Consider the following 14,629-nt stretch of genomic DNA (forward strand, 5'->3'; position numbering starts at 1 on the left):
CAGAGCACTATGACGGCTTTGGTTGGTCTGGCCTGGGCACGGGAAGGGATATGCTTGCTTGCGTCTCAACTGCAACACCACGGCACTAAATCGAGTTCTCGCCTGCATCCTTCTGTCCTCTCCACTCCCTCCGTATTCCCACCCTGCCCTCCTCCCTTCCCTCTCCCTCATTTGAGACCTTGATCTTTGGACAAGGTGCCAGTGAATAGTGAAATTGGTCTAAATAAATAAATAAAACAGAAGCAAAAAGCTGAGAAAATCGGCATGACTCTGGGTAGTCAGAGCCCAGAAGATCTAGGGGGTGGTGCTGAGGAGGGAGGCAGATGAGGAGAGGGAGGCAGGTGAACAGCTGGGTGGTGCTGTGACCCCCCTCCACCGCTGTTCCCAGTCCTGACAGCTGGTCTGGTATTTGCTTTTAGCTGTTTACTTGCCAGTTTCCATTTTTAGGTGAGTCTCCTTGGCAGGATGGGGGGGAAGATGATACAACCTTTTACCTCACCTCTGCTTTGTGGTCACGGTGACTGATTGGAGTCTTACTCTTCTGTTTAACCACCTTCCACTTGCAGGAACCCTACCCTCAAGCTCTCCTTGGAAGCTGTGTCTTCCAGGGGTTGGGCTGCTGTCCTGGGCAGTGCACAGTGGGGGGAGGGCTCTCAGGTGTGAGTGGGCTGCTGGCAGGGGTGGGGGAGGGCAGGGAGCAAGGTGCCTCAGAGTGGAATCATCTCTCCTCTGTTAGGTGCTGCTGGGCTGGGTCACCTTGGTGAGATGTAGCATAGTCTCTGAGCTTCTCCCTTCATGTGTGGAACCAGCTCTTAGGTGTCCCTGGGGCTGCACCACAGCCTGCCGTGTGCACGGGTGAGGTGGGGAACAGAACCAGACGCTGCCCCTGACCTCAGCTGTCCAATGGAAATATGGTGACTTTTCATTTTGATCCCAAATTTTTCCCCCCTGTGCTAAGCACTTATTTTGGAAGAACGCAAGTTCAGAGAAAAATAGTTCAAGGTGGATTTTCTAATGCACAAAAACCAAAATCTGTGGTCTTTCCATTCCAATGTTTGTTTGTTTGTTTTAAAGAAATGCAAAAAGGGCTGAGAGACACAGTTGTTCATCTGTGTTAAAACCCGTCTGTTTTGTCTTTTCTTCCTTTCTGTTTCTCTCTCTCTTTTTAAATGTAGCTGCAGATAATAAGGACGAGGAAATCAAAGTCCCCCCCAGGCGGTTGTATTTGGGTATGTACTACCTGCATGAGGCTGCTCACTCGAAGTCTGTCATCTCATGGCAGCTTTGTCCTGTCATCACTGTCACCTGTGCTTGCATCTTGACCATGCATGTGATGCATTTAGCGAAGTGTGCCCACAACTCCTGCAAACTAACCAGCCCGTACATAGCTGCTGCTTTCAAGCATGAAGTAGTTCCTAGAAGCCTGCCCATTTTCTGTGTGTGGGTCTGTGAGAGAGAAAAGGAAGAAAAGAAGAAAAGAAAGAAAAAGGAAATGATCAGAGTATAAGTTTGGGAATTCTTTTGTTAAATTTATTCTAGTGTGTTTTATTCTGTTGGATGTGATGGTAAATGGGTTTGTTTCCTTAGCTTCATTTTGGATTGTTCATTGCTACTTTGTAGAAATAAAATTGATTTCTGCAGATTGATCTTGTATCCTGCAGCTTGATAAAAATCATTAGGTCTCATATCTTTTAAGTGGATATTTGAGGATGTTCTATCTATAAAACATACAAGATCTTCAAATAATTTTACTTCTTCATTTCCAGTAAGGGTGCTTTTTTGTTTCTTCTTCTTGCGTTATTACCCTGGCTAGACGTGATCTAGGTGGGTTACACTGGCCTTGCTCCTGATCTTAGTAAGAAGACATTTAGTCTTTCTCCATTGAGTATGGTTGATTTTACATAGATGCCCTATACTGGGTTGAGCAAGCTTCCTCCATTTTGAATTTGTTGAGTGTTTTTACCGTAAAAGGATGCTGAAGTTTGTCAAATACTTTTTCTGTGTCTGTTGAGATGACCATGTGGTTTTTATCTTTTCTTCCATCATTATATTGTATTATATTGATTAAAATTTTTAAAAATTTATTTATTGATTTGAGAGAAAGAGAAATACCGATTTGTTGTTCCACTTATTTATGCATTTATTGGTTGATTCTTGTATGTGCCCGGACTGTGCTGAGGTCACTGGTTTGAAACCTGAACTTGCCCAGTCAAGGCACATATGAGAAGCAAATTGATGCTTCTTGTTCCTCTTCCCCTCATCCTTTCTCTCTCGCCACTCTCTGAAATCAATAAATAAAATAATTCTTTTTTAAAAAAAGAAATATGACATACAACATTGTTTAAATTTAAGGTGTACATTTTAATTTTACACCTTTATGTGTTGTGCCTGATTGCCATGGTAGCAATAATTAGCACCTCTATCACATTATATTATTATTTCTTTTTAGTGATTGGAATACGTAATTTTAGTTCCTAAGGAAGACTGATAATTATAACATAATATTGTTGTCTGTGTTTACTGGGCTGTCTGTGATATATCTAGGGCTTGTTTATTATTCGCTGAAAGTTTACCCATTCTTTAAGTGTTTGGTGGACTTGCCCAGGGAAGCCATCTGGGCCTGGGCCTTTTTCTTTGGGAGAGGTCTACATTACTGATGCCGGCTCTCTGCTTATGTCTACTCAGTTTTTCAGTTTCTTCCTGGGTTAGTTTTTATAGTTTTTTTTTCATTCCTTAAGTCGTCTAAGTTGATGGGTTACAATGATTCTTAGAGTTCCCTTATAATTTTTTTTTTATTTTTGTAAGTTTGGTCGTGGTGGTTCTTCTTTAATTTCTGACTGTAGTCATTTGAGTCTCCACTTTTTCTCTTCCTTCTTTTGGTCCTTCTAGGTACACATGTGTTCAGTTTACTGATGTTTATTCAAATAACCAACTTTGGTGTTGTTGACTTTCTCTGTTGTTTTTCTGTTCTGACTCTGTGCTGATGGCACTCAAGGACTTAGTGTCTATTTGCTAAAAGCAGGGACTTGCACTCTTCACCACACTGAACGTCCCAGCCAGAGTGGCCGACAGGTCACTGCCCTGACCACAGCAGGTGTTGTGTTTCCTCCTAACATAAGGAAGGTTCTGGTCAGACCCATCCTTGCGTTTCTTTGTTTTCAAGGGACAGTTCCCTGACCATGCTCCCAGGGATCAAGTCCTGGGTCTCTGGGCTGTGTTCCCAGGGCCTCCTGTCGGGGGCGTCCTGGCGACCTCTCCAGCTCCCACCTTTGAGAGGTTACTCTTACTGTTTATGATTAATCCCAGTTTCTGGAAAGCACTTTCAAAGTGCTTTCTATGTTTAATGTTGGCAGCAAGGATGCAGGGCTTCCCACTCACACAATGGATAGACGTTTGTCCTTACCCTGTCTGGTTGGCCTGCAGGTGGGTCCCCATGTCCTGGCACCTTGTAATGGTCCTGCCTGGTGTAGCCACTGCCTGGCCCGGGATGCAGTCCTTTCCCCTGGGAGGAGGTGCAGTTGCAGATGGTGAGGCGAGGATGGTGACCAGGACAGAGTCTGGGGACCGCCAGGTGGGAGGGTGACCCACATGGCTAAGGCCACATGGAGGGAGGGGCCGGCATTGGTGGGTCCCTGGGCCTCACTAGGTTTGGCTATATTCTCCATAAACTGGTGCTGATGCAGTTACCCTGCTATGGGACAGAGAGAGTTGGTGACCATCTCATCCCAACGAAATGTAACTATTACTGATAGGGCTGCAGCTGGTAGAGTCCACCTGTGGGTGGGAAAGAGACCTAGGCAGCCCCGTCACGTGAACTTTGTTTTTTTTTTAATTAAAGTTAAAAAAAATATTGATTTTGGAGAAGGAGAAGGAGAGAGACAGAAACATCGCTCTGCTCCTGTATGTGCCCTAACTGGGCATCGAACTGGCAACCTCTGTGCTTCGAGATGATGCTCTAACCAACCAAGCTATCCAGGCAGGGCAGACTTTGTTTTCAGTCATTGCTAATGTTGTGCATGCAGTGCGTGCCAGGCATTGCTTCATTTTTTTTACATGAAATTGCTCATCTATTTCTCGCGTTGACCTTGCATAGGGGACCTCTGCTTTGCAGGTGAGGAAACTGAGTGGAGTCTGGGTCACATGGCCGGCTCGCACCCGGCTGTAAATGGCTGGCCACGGCCCCAGAGCCTGTGCCTCACTTTCACCCTCAGGAGCCCTGACCCTTCCTCATGGGCACAGTCGGGTTCCCTTCTCTGCCTGAATGTCAATGCTGCCCAGCTGTTGTGCCAACTGTGCCCCCTCCTAGCTCCCTCAGGATCCAAGGGGGCAGCTGCGCCCCCTTGTCCATCCCTCACTGGCCCCAGGGACTGGTCTGACCATAGAGCTCTGTTTGTTCCCCTGCTGCACACAGAACGTGGCAGCATGGAAGTGTGCGAGCACACGGGACAGCCTGTAGGTGGGGCCCGTGCTCCCCATAAGGGAGTGAGGCTCTCGTCTCAGATATCACAGCTGCTTGTCCTGAAGCAACGAGGCTGTTTGTGACCCTGCCTGAGCCTGGGAAACACTGGAACCTGGGCATTGCAGGAGTCCAGCCTGGCCTCAGGGCGATATGGTGGGTGAAGGCGCATTTACCAGTCTTCAAATTCTAGGTGACCTAGGCAGCCCGTGGACTGGTCAGCGCCTCAACACTGGACAGCACTGCCCGGTGGAAGTACTCCAGCCGTGTGCATAATTTAAAACTTCCTGGTGCCATGTTAGAAAAGTGAAAGGAAATGGGTGAGATGGTCATTAATCTGCTTTTTACCAAAACACTCTCACACAGTAATGCGATGACTGTAACAATTAGAAAACTTTCTGTTCTTTCTGCATCATGCCTTTGAGGCACTGAGCACATGTGCCCAGTAGCCTCGTGCACACTCAGCATGCTGGGGTCACACCCTGGCAGGTTGAGCCTTGAGCGGAGACAGGCGACTGTCAGAGGCGCAGCTGAGCCAGCTTGCGGGTTTGGACACATGTGATTTCCCCCTGAGCTCCTCATGGGAGGACCCTTGGCTGTGGCTTTGGAAGGTGACTTTTGGGGTTTCCAGCCTCCTGACTGTGGGAGACCCTATCCATGCAGCCTAACCTTTCTGCAGTTTAATTTCTGCAGCTCTGGTGGCCCTTTGGCAAGACCCTCGAGTGTCCTCTTGCTGCGGCCACTGAACTGAAGAAGGATCGCAGGGTTCTTTGCTGCCCCAGGGCCTGAGCTCTGCTTCTTCCTTAACCACTGTCCCACCCTCCCTTCCCTCACCTTTCATCCGGATTCCACAGAGAAGTGGACTTGGCTCATTTTCCACTGCTCACGCCTCACCTCCTGAACTCCCCATGGTTGCTATTGGGGTCTGGAGTTGCCTCCCACCAGTGGCTTGCATGTGTAGGTTCAGGGTGGGGAGCCCCCGGGGTGACCAGGAGGTCTAGGTGCTCAGGACTGACAGGAGCATTTGCACTGAGTTTCTCCACAACCCCAGACTCCCAGGTAAGGTGTGGGCCCTGGGAGGCAGACTGGATCTCGTGCTTGGCGGGGAGCCCCTGCCATTCTCTTATCTCATGTCACAGGAATGGGTGTCACAGCCACCACACGAGGCATGAGTTGCTCTGACAGTTATGAGAGGCCCTCTTGAAACCTGTCCCTCTCCTTCTCCCTTGGCTGTAACCCTGATTAAGAGGGAGCTGTTTGCCATGTGGTTACCAGCTGTCCTGTCCTAATTCTTGGTCGCAATCCCAAGAGGCAACTTTGCTCTGTGGATCTTGGTGTGTGAGCCCCTCCCTGGGTGGCCTTCAGGCAGCTTCTGTGAGAGAGGAGAGTGGCGGCCTGGAGCCTGAGCTCCCCAGACTCTGCCTCTCGGGGCACATGGGGTCTTGTGAGCAGGGTCACCTGAGGGTGGCCTTGTCTGTGAGAGTGGGGCATGCAGAGGTCCATGGCTGTTTGTGTGGTCACCACAGGGTTTACACCACTGTCTCCCTCGGGTTTTTGTTGTCATTGCTGTGGACACTGTGAGCTGCCACTGGGAGGGGCACCCCATCCTTTGGTGACCAGGGCCTGGACCTCTGGAGGGGCGTCATTCTCTTGTTTTGGGCACAGGAAAATCTTTGCCTGAACTGACCAGGACAGGCCACGCGGGGGTGCTGGTGCACTGCCTGGTCTGGAGTTGAGCTTTACATAACCTTTGTCATCAGTGGGGTGTCGCCTGGAGCCCTAACTAGGATGAGCTGCCTGGAGACCACCTGTGAGGCCAGGAGCTCCTGCTGTACCGGGTTTTCTTCTCATGCCCATTGGGGCAGCCAGTACTCTGTCCCTCTCATCAGCGTGGGGTACCAGCACTGACACCTAGCTGCTGTGCTGAGGACAGGCTGTGTGCTGTGCCATCCTCCCTGCCTCTGGCACCGTAGGGGTCCCATCGGTCTGCAGGGGGCCCACTACTGCCTGGGGGTTCATGCCTTTCTGTGCACCCCCCTCAGAGAGGCTGAGGTGTGTGGGTGAGGATCACAGCTGAGGGCTGTGTGAGGGTCCTGACCTTCATCTGAATTACGTGACAGTGGAAGGGCCTGCACAGGGCCCTTGGGGGGCAGGGTGGGCGCTGCCATCCTGAGGCTCATGGAGACTAAGCTCTGTCTCAGGGTCTCACGGCCGGACAGGGACACTGTCCACTGTGCTCTCTCCTCCTTGGATTTGCAGAGGCAAGCGTGGCATCAGGGTCCAGGTTCGAATCCTACTCATCGCCGGTGGCTCTGCGTCAGAACCCCACACACTTGGGTTATTGGGGATTGGGGCTCCAGGTGCTGACAGAGGAGCTCTCTGTAGAGTGGGCCGGGCACCTGCAGATGTGTCTGCTGGACATAGGGAGGGACACCAGCAGCTCAAGTAGAGAGGTGGGGACCTCCTGCCCACCCACCACCTTTCTGGCTAGGAGCCCAACAGGGTTCTCACACGAGGTGAGAGCGCGGAGCCCATGGGGGGGACTCAAATCTGGGGGCTTAGAGGACAGGGTCTGTGTGCAGCTTGGACTCTCCCCACCCCTGATTATATAGCACTTCCCAGCGTCCTGGATGGCCAGGCCTGACACCTCATATCCTCCCCACACCTGTAACCCTCACTGGGCTTTTTACCTGGCAGAGTGCCCTGGTTCCAGACGCTGCAAATCAAGGGCCATGTCACACTCTCCCATTTCCCTGCCCATCCATCCCTTAAGCTGCCTCTGTCCCTAGCAGCTGCCAAAGCCCATGAACTTCATGTAATCTGCTAATTTCTATGAATGCTTACATATAAGCTATCTGCAGGATACATCTGTCAGGCAAAGGATAATATTTTGTTAACTCAGGATGTAGTGATAATAATTATATATCTTTACTGGGCCTTTATTATGGGCTGGGCACTTTGTAGGATTCGTAAGATCAACTAATTAATCATTAAAACAACCCAAACTGCTCGGTAACATTACTCCTCTTTTACATCTAAAGAAATGGAGACACGTGATTCATCTAAAGTTGTGGAGGGGAGAAGTGAGGATTCTAACCCAGGAAAGAGATTCCAGAGGTTCCGGAATGACCCTGCACTAGACTGATGATAGAACTGTTTTAGGATGAGTTGAAGGGTTTAACACTTTTATGCTGAGATAGTTCGGTAGGAAGGCTTCCTCGGGAGTGCCCGGGGTGAGAGCATCTGGAGCCTCCCAGCGCACACCGTCTTCCTGACACTGACCTTGCCTCCCACCCAGTTCCCATTGCTCTCCTCTCACTGAGTGTGGTCTGACCTCTAGTTCCCGTCTCTGCTCTCCTCTCACTGAGTGTGGTCTGACCTCTAGTTCCCGTCTCTCCCTCCCACCCTAGACTTGGACCCTCACTACTTCTGGCACTGGAGCACCTTTGCGGACTACCTGCAGTGCGTCCTGGCCTTCACGGGTGTCGCAGGCTACATCACGTACCTGTCCATCGACTCGGCCCTGTTCGTGGAGACCCTGGGCTTCCTGGCCGTGCTGACTGAGGCCATGCTGGGCGTGCCGCAGCTGTACCGCAACCACCGCCACCAGTCCACGGAGGGCATGAGGTGCGTGGGCACGTGTCGCCATCGCCATCCCTGTTGGCACAGGTGCACTCTGGTTGGTTAAAGTAAAACAGGTACAAAGCTGGTTGCTTTACTTTCAATTGCGGTTGTAAAACTGCCAGTTAGAGAGCAGTGTAGGTTTAAGCATGTTGGCCCACTGACCTCTTGACATGTGGGCATTGTGTTTGTGTGGGACAGTGAGGAGAAGCTGAAACCCTCTCGTGAGCAGATGCGGGCCAGGGGATCAGAGAACTGCTCCTTCTGGGGGTGAGAGGGAGGTGCTGAATGTGAAGGGGGGGCTGAGGGGACAGGCTCTGGGGATGTGTCACGAGAGGCACTCTCAGTATACAAGTCTAGAACATATTGTGTTACATTTACACCAAAGTACTTGATTTGCTTTTGAATTTTAAATTTCATTTTCCATATGTTTGCTAGTATATAGAAATAAAATTAATTTGTATGCTTATCTTGTATCCAGTCACCTTGCTGAGCTCATGATTTTTAGTTTTCTTGTTGATCCTGGATTTTCTCTATGTAAACATTTATGTATAAATAGGGACAGTTTTATATCTTCCTTTCTGATCTGTATACCTTTTATTTCCTTCTTCTGCATACTGCACAGACTAGATGTCCAACATTCTGTTTAACAAGAGCAGATATAGTGGACAACGTGGTTTTCCTGAGGCAAGGAGAGAGCATTCTGTGTCACTATCAGGTGTAATGTTAGATGTAGAAAGTTCTCTATTCCTGTTTTTCTGAAAGCTTTTATATTAAATGAGTGTTGAATTTTGTCTAGTGCTTTTTTTGTATAGATTGATATGTAGTTTTCTTCTTAGGCAATGGTAATTACATTGATGATCTTCAAATACTGAACCAGTCTTGCATCCCTGGAATAAAGCTCAAGTGGTCATGATATATGAACAAACAAACATAAATAAATAAATTGCTGAATTCTACTTGCTAATCCTTTAAGGATTTTTGTGTCTGTGTTCATGAGGGATATTAGTCTGTAGTTTTCTTTTTCTTTCTTTTTTTTTTTTTGGTACTTTTTTGGCTTTGGTATTAAGGCAACATGAGCTTCATAAAGTGAATTGACAAGTCTTTCTTCTATTTCCTGAAAGAGACAGTGCAGAATTAACTCTTTTTAAGCATTTACTAGAATTCTTGGATGAAATCATCTGGACCTGGATATTTCTTTTTTGGGAGGGTTTAAATTATGGATTCAATTTCTTTAATAGTTATAGGGTTATTCAAATTATCTGTTTTATACTGGGAAGCTGTAGTAGTTTTGGCTATGTAATCAACTATAAGGGTATAGAGTTGTTCATAGTATCCCTTCTTGTCTTTTTGATATTTACACAGACATCCCCTGTTTCATTGCTGGCGGGCAAAAGTAGGCTTACAGTTGTGAGTATGCAAAACAGAATTTACTCTTCTATTATTATTTATTGTTATATTATTTATTTGTATTATTTATAAGCCTACCTTTGCCCACCCCTGTATATACTCTCTCTTTCAAGAAGTTTCTCAATTTTGTTGATATTTTTCAAAGAATCAGCACTTTGTTTTGTTGGTTTTTCTGTTTTAAATTTAGATTATTAATATAAGACTTTTCTTTTTTCTAATGCAAGCATGTAATACTATAAGTACCGTGCATTCGCTGTGTCTCACAGACACTGATGTTTCATTTTCATTGTTATTCATAACTATGCATATGTTTGTTTCAAGACTTTCCCTTTGACCTATAGATTATTCAGAAGTGTGTTCTATAATTTTTATGTGTTTAGAGATGTTTTTGTCTTTCCATTGTTTATTTCTAATTGGACTCCATTATGTTAAGAGAATATACTCTGTATTACAGCAATTCTCTTAAATTTGTTGCAATATGTCCTATGGCTCAGAACAGGGTCTGTTCGCTGGTGTGTGTTCTGGGGGACGTAAAAAGAGCGTGTGCTCTGCTATTGTTGAGTGACCTGTTTTCTAGATATTTATCAGATTATTCATGTTAAGAATAATCAGATTTATTTGTTAAGTTCTGATTTCTGCTTTCTGTCGGGTATTGAGAGAGGGATGTTGAAGTGCCCAATTGTAATTGTGGATTTGTCTATTTCTAGTTTTTTGGTTCATATATTTGGAAGCTTTGACATTTGATGAACACAATTTAGAATTACAGTGTCTCTTGGGCGGATTGGCCCTTTTATCATTACTATATTAGTCCCTCTCTGTCTCTGATAATTTTCTTGGCTCTGAAATATGCTGTATCTAATATTAGTATAGCTGTTGCTGCTTTTTTCAATTAATATTTGTATATCTTTTCTTTTATTCTTTTACTTTAAACATGTCTATTGTGATATTGAAAGTGACTTTCTTATAGTAGCATATAATTGGATCCATGTTTTATTAATTCACTTTACCAATCTTAGTCTTTTAATTGCTATCTTTATACCTTTACATTTACTATAATTATTGATATGTTAAGAACCTAAATCTGCTACCTTATTTTTTGCTTTCTGTACTGATTCTTGTGGCTCTGTTTTCTTTTTCTGGCTGTCTGTAGAAACTTTAAAATTCATTTTTATTTAACTATACTGTTTTTTTTTAATATTTTTTTATATTTTATTTATTCATTTCTAGAAAGAGAGGAGAGAGAGAGAGAGAAGGGGGGAGGATCAGGAAGCATCAACTCCCCTATGTGCCTTGACCAGGCAAGCCCAGGGATTTGAACCGGCAACCTCAGTGTCCCAGGTTGACACTTTATCCACTGTGCCATCAGAGGTCAGGCCTAACTATACTGTTTTTGAGTGTGTATCTCTTCTCTTTGTATAGTTTTTTTAGTGATTTGTCTGAATATTACATTATATTTGCATAAGGTATCACAGTCTCTTTGTGTCCTAATTTTAAATTTGAGATCTGTGATGAGTGATTTTCAGTGGAGACCTAGGCATACCCATGGGTTTGACGCAAGCCTTCTGTTTTTGCTGGCTTTCTCTGACAGCACCTGCAGAGGGATGGGTGCCTGGAGGTGCAGAACTAGGATTCCCACTTCCACTGCTATGGGGGGCATGGTATTTTTTTTGTTTGTCTGCAGTAGAGCAGTTGTTGTCTAGAAGTTGCCTATTTTTCTGGGCTGACCCCTTCCTGGTCTCTTGGATAAAGAAAACAGCTTGTTCTTAGGGCTTTTTGGTCTGTGGCTGTTGGCATTTCTAGGTTGCTGGTTTCTTCAGCTCCAAGTCTGCGATTCATGGGGAAAATGAAATCCTGGGTTTTCCACAGGGTTGGCCACTGTGTGGTTCTGTGGGCCCTGGGGTCCCCAGCCAGTCTATCTCTGTCCATCTCTGAGAGTTGTGTCTGTGTTCAGCTCAGATGCTCTAATGTTTTAATCTGGCGTTTCATCTATGTGGCTGAAGACTGAGAGGCCAGGGACCACGTCCCATTCCTTTCTCTCCCTGTCATCTGATGAAGTGTTCAGAAAATCACAGCAGTTCAGTAAATATTTATGGAATGAACGAGTGAGGGAGTGAAGTGTCTGATTCTCTGAATCAGCTCTGGAAAATAGGACACCCGGGGGAACACTTATGAATGTGGAAAACCGACCAGTGTGGGCGCCTGGCTGAGTGTCCTAATTCTGGAAGAATTTGTGCGTAACAGCCAAAGACGAAGATGAGCCCCGGTTGGGGAAGGAGCCGCTGGAGAGAGGAGCCCGAGCTACCCTGAGGTCCGAGCTGCTCTGCAGAAGGTAGTGTGAATGTGGGGCGTTCCATCCACTCGAGGTTCAGTCCTCATCTCTGAAGATCACACGTGTGATGGATTTGTGCAGATGGCCCTGGTGTCGGGAGTCTTTGACTTTGAAAAGAGGAATGTCAATCTGTGTGTAGATTTGGGGACTGCGCACTCTGACAGAAATCCTGACTTTAGGGCACAAAAATATGTGTGGTCCGCAGCCTCTGTGGGTCACAGGCCCTCTCCCCACAATGGCTCCTCTCTTGTCCACCTGTCCACTGGCTGGGATGTTGGGGCGAGGGGAGCAGGAGGTGGGAGCTCTCCCACAGAGAAGGCAGAGGTGAAGAGGAGAGTCTACTTATCTTGATGAGGCTTGGCACCTGCGGTGAGAGGGCTGAGCCTGTGCGAGGACCCAGGACACGCACAGATGGCCGTCATGAGCAGGGTCCTGTGCCCACAGCAGGTAATCCAGTTTCTGTCAGGGACTGAGTCTCTAATTCCAAACACTCCAGCAGGGTCCTGTCAAGACCATGATCATCTCATTAGGAAGACTAACTTAATCATAGGCCATGGCCACCACAGAAAACCAGCTCTGAGGGAAGATGTGATTAGGTTAGGTGCTTGTTCCACATTGCTGTCATGTTCAGTGAGCCACAGGACACCTGGTAGGTCCCCATGTGAAGGGACTCGCCGCCAGCACTCCTTTTGGGCATGTCTTCAGGGCCTTGGGCCCTTGGCTGGTGGTCCTGCCCTCTGCATGGTGGGGCGTGGTGGTGTCACGGCTCCACAGCCAATGGAGAGGTGAGGTCAGGGCTGTGTAGGTGAAAGGAAGTGATGTTGGGTCCTGGAGGTGGAGGGAGCGGCTTGCTGGCCCTCAAAGAGTCATGGGTTTTCTGTTATGGGTGGGGTGTCCTGTTCCCTACCCTGGAAGTTGAGCGTGCCAGAGTTAAGGTGGGAAGATGACTATCCCTTCTCTGTGTGTGTTTGGAAGAAAACATCCCTTTTCTTAGGGGAGGAAGCACAGACTGAATATGTATCCGGAGGGAAGTGCCTGGGGGAGCCTGACTGCAATTTTGTTTCCTACATAAATGTATTCATTTTCAATGAAGTCTGTGTAAGAGAAACTTTGCAGGAGTTTTTATCTAGTAATGGACTGCCTTTTTTTTTTTTTTTACAGTGACAGAGAGAGGGATAGATAGGGACAGACAGACAGGAACGGAGAGAGATGAGAAGCATCAGTCATCAGTTTTTCGTTGCGACACCTTAATTCATTGATTGCGTTCTCATATGTGCCTTGACTGTGGGGCTGCAGCAGACCAAGTAACCCCTTGCTCGAGCCAGCGACCTTGGGTCCAAGCTGGTGAGCTTTGCTCAAACCAGATGAGCCCATGCTCAAGCTGGTGACCTCGGGGTCTTGAACCTGGGTCCTCCGCATCCCAGTCCGACGCTCTATCCACTATGTCATCGCCCAGTCAGGTAATGGACTGCATTTTACACACACACATAAATAGAAACAATCCTGTTTCTCTTCTTGGCAGGGGGCAGTGGTTTTGCCTTTTTCCATTTGCTTCTCCTAGCTGAGCTCACGTATACCCCAGGGCCTTTGCACATTCTTTTTTATAGAGCACGCAGCTGCTTCTTCCCCTTGATGTCACTCAGGTCTCTGATCCATCCTACCTCTTTATGTAAAGCACACCCTCCACTGTCTAAGGTCACTCTGTCTTTGGTTGTCATCCTGTTTTCCTACCCAGGGGGCCTCCTCTCTCTTGCTCAGTTGTATCCCCAGCACCCAGAACAGCTTGGCTGTCAGAGGTCAGTGAATCTAACTGCATGATCCTAAAAATGACAACCTGAGTGTCCCTGTGCAAGTTGAAGAGTGAGTTTGGCAGAGTGAGCCTGCTTTCTGGTGAATGTTGTCCAGTTAAAATGATGTATGTAAGATATGCACACACACTCAAGCACTTACAGACGTATCAACACCGATTGATGGAAGGTAACATAAACCTGAGGAATGACAGTGTCAAGTGTTTCTCTCTTTTTTTTCTAAGAACCAGCTAGCACCTAAAGCCATGGGAGACATAAATGCCACCTTGGACCTGCTTTGGGACACTGGGCTTCAAGTCCACTTCAGAGGGAAGACCGCTAGGGTGTTCAGGATGGGAAGGGACTTGTGATGCCTACTTAAGTCAGTGGGCTTCACCAGCCTCCTGACAGGCCTCTGCCTCCCCAGAGTTCATGAGCACACACACCCATATGTGCTCACGCACACCTGCCCCCACACCAACACCCACTGATGTGCACACCCCCACACATGCCCACAGGACACCCACATCCACATGCCCACACACACACAGTTATATGCAATCACTCGTGTACACTTGTGTACATGCACATGTGTGCACACACATGCTTTTTTATGCCTTGGAGCAACTGCAGGAGATATTTTGAATGATTTCCCTTAAAAAAATGTTAAGCCATTGTTGCTTCTGAACCAGTAATAAAGTGATGAAGATTTGAAGTAACTTTACTAATTACCGCAAGAAGCTCTGAAAGGCAGATAGATTCTGAGGGAATGTTTGCCTCCTCCTTCCTCCATGTCTTATAGATTTAAGACTGTTCTCCAACATAATTACATGTTGGAGAATTATGGGAGAGACCAGGGGCGGGAAACGGAGCAGAGGAGGCAGCAGCCATGGAAGAGCTAGGGAAGGCCGTGCAGGGAGGCGTGGGCAGGCAGGGCAGCATCCTGGCTCCCATGGTCCAGAGCAGAGTCAGAGGCCACTGCAGGCCCTGGAGGAGGTGATAAAAGGGAGGCGTGTGTGTGGCAAG

The 14,629-nt window shown here is 47.3% G+C and overlaps 1 protein-coding gene across 11 annotated transcripts in view; it reads left to right on the plus strand.

Moving 5' to 3' along the window:
* Nucleotides 1–14,629, plus strand: part of SLC66A2 (solute carrier family 66 member 2) — a 29,817-nt gene that overhangs the window by 9,363 nt on the left and 5,825 nt on the right. For 6 of the 11 annotated variants that reach the window (XM_066247512.1, XM_066247515.1, XM_066247513.1 and 3 more), the window contains exons 4-6: nucleotides 1,176–1,229; nucleotides 7,867–8,083; nucleotides 9,443–9,487. In XM_066247512.1, the coding sequence (XP_066103609.1) occupies nucleotides 1,176–1,229; nucleotides 7,867–8,083; nucleotides 9,443–9,487 (316 nt within the window). Of the gene's footprint in view, nucleotides 1–1,175; nucleotides 1,230–7,866; nucleotides 8,155–8,916; nucleotides 9,037–9,442; nucleotides 9,488–14,629 lie in introns of those variants that run through there. The other 5 variants (XM_066247520.1, XM_066247516.1, XM_066247517.1 and 2 more) reach the window with 5 other exon arrangements.

This window comes from Saccopteryx bilineata, chromosome 11 (genome assembly GCF_036850765.1).
Source record: "Saccopteryx bilineata isolate mSacBil1 chromosome 11, mSacBil1_pri_phased_curated, whole genome shotgun sequence".
In the NCBI taxonomy this organism is placed as follows: domain Eukaryota; kingdom Metazoa; phylum Chordata; class Mammalia; order Chiroptera; family Emballonuridae; genus Saccopteryx; species Saccopteryx bilineata.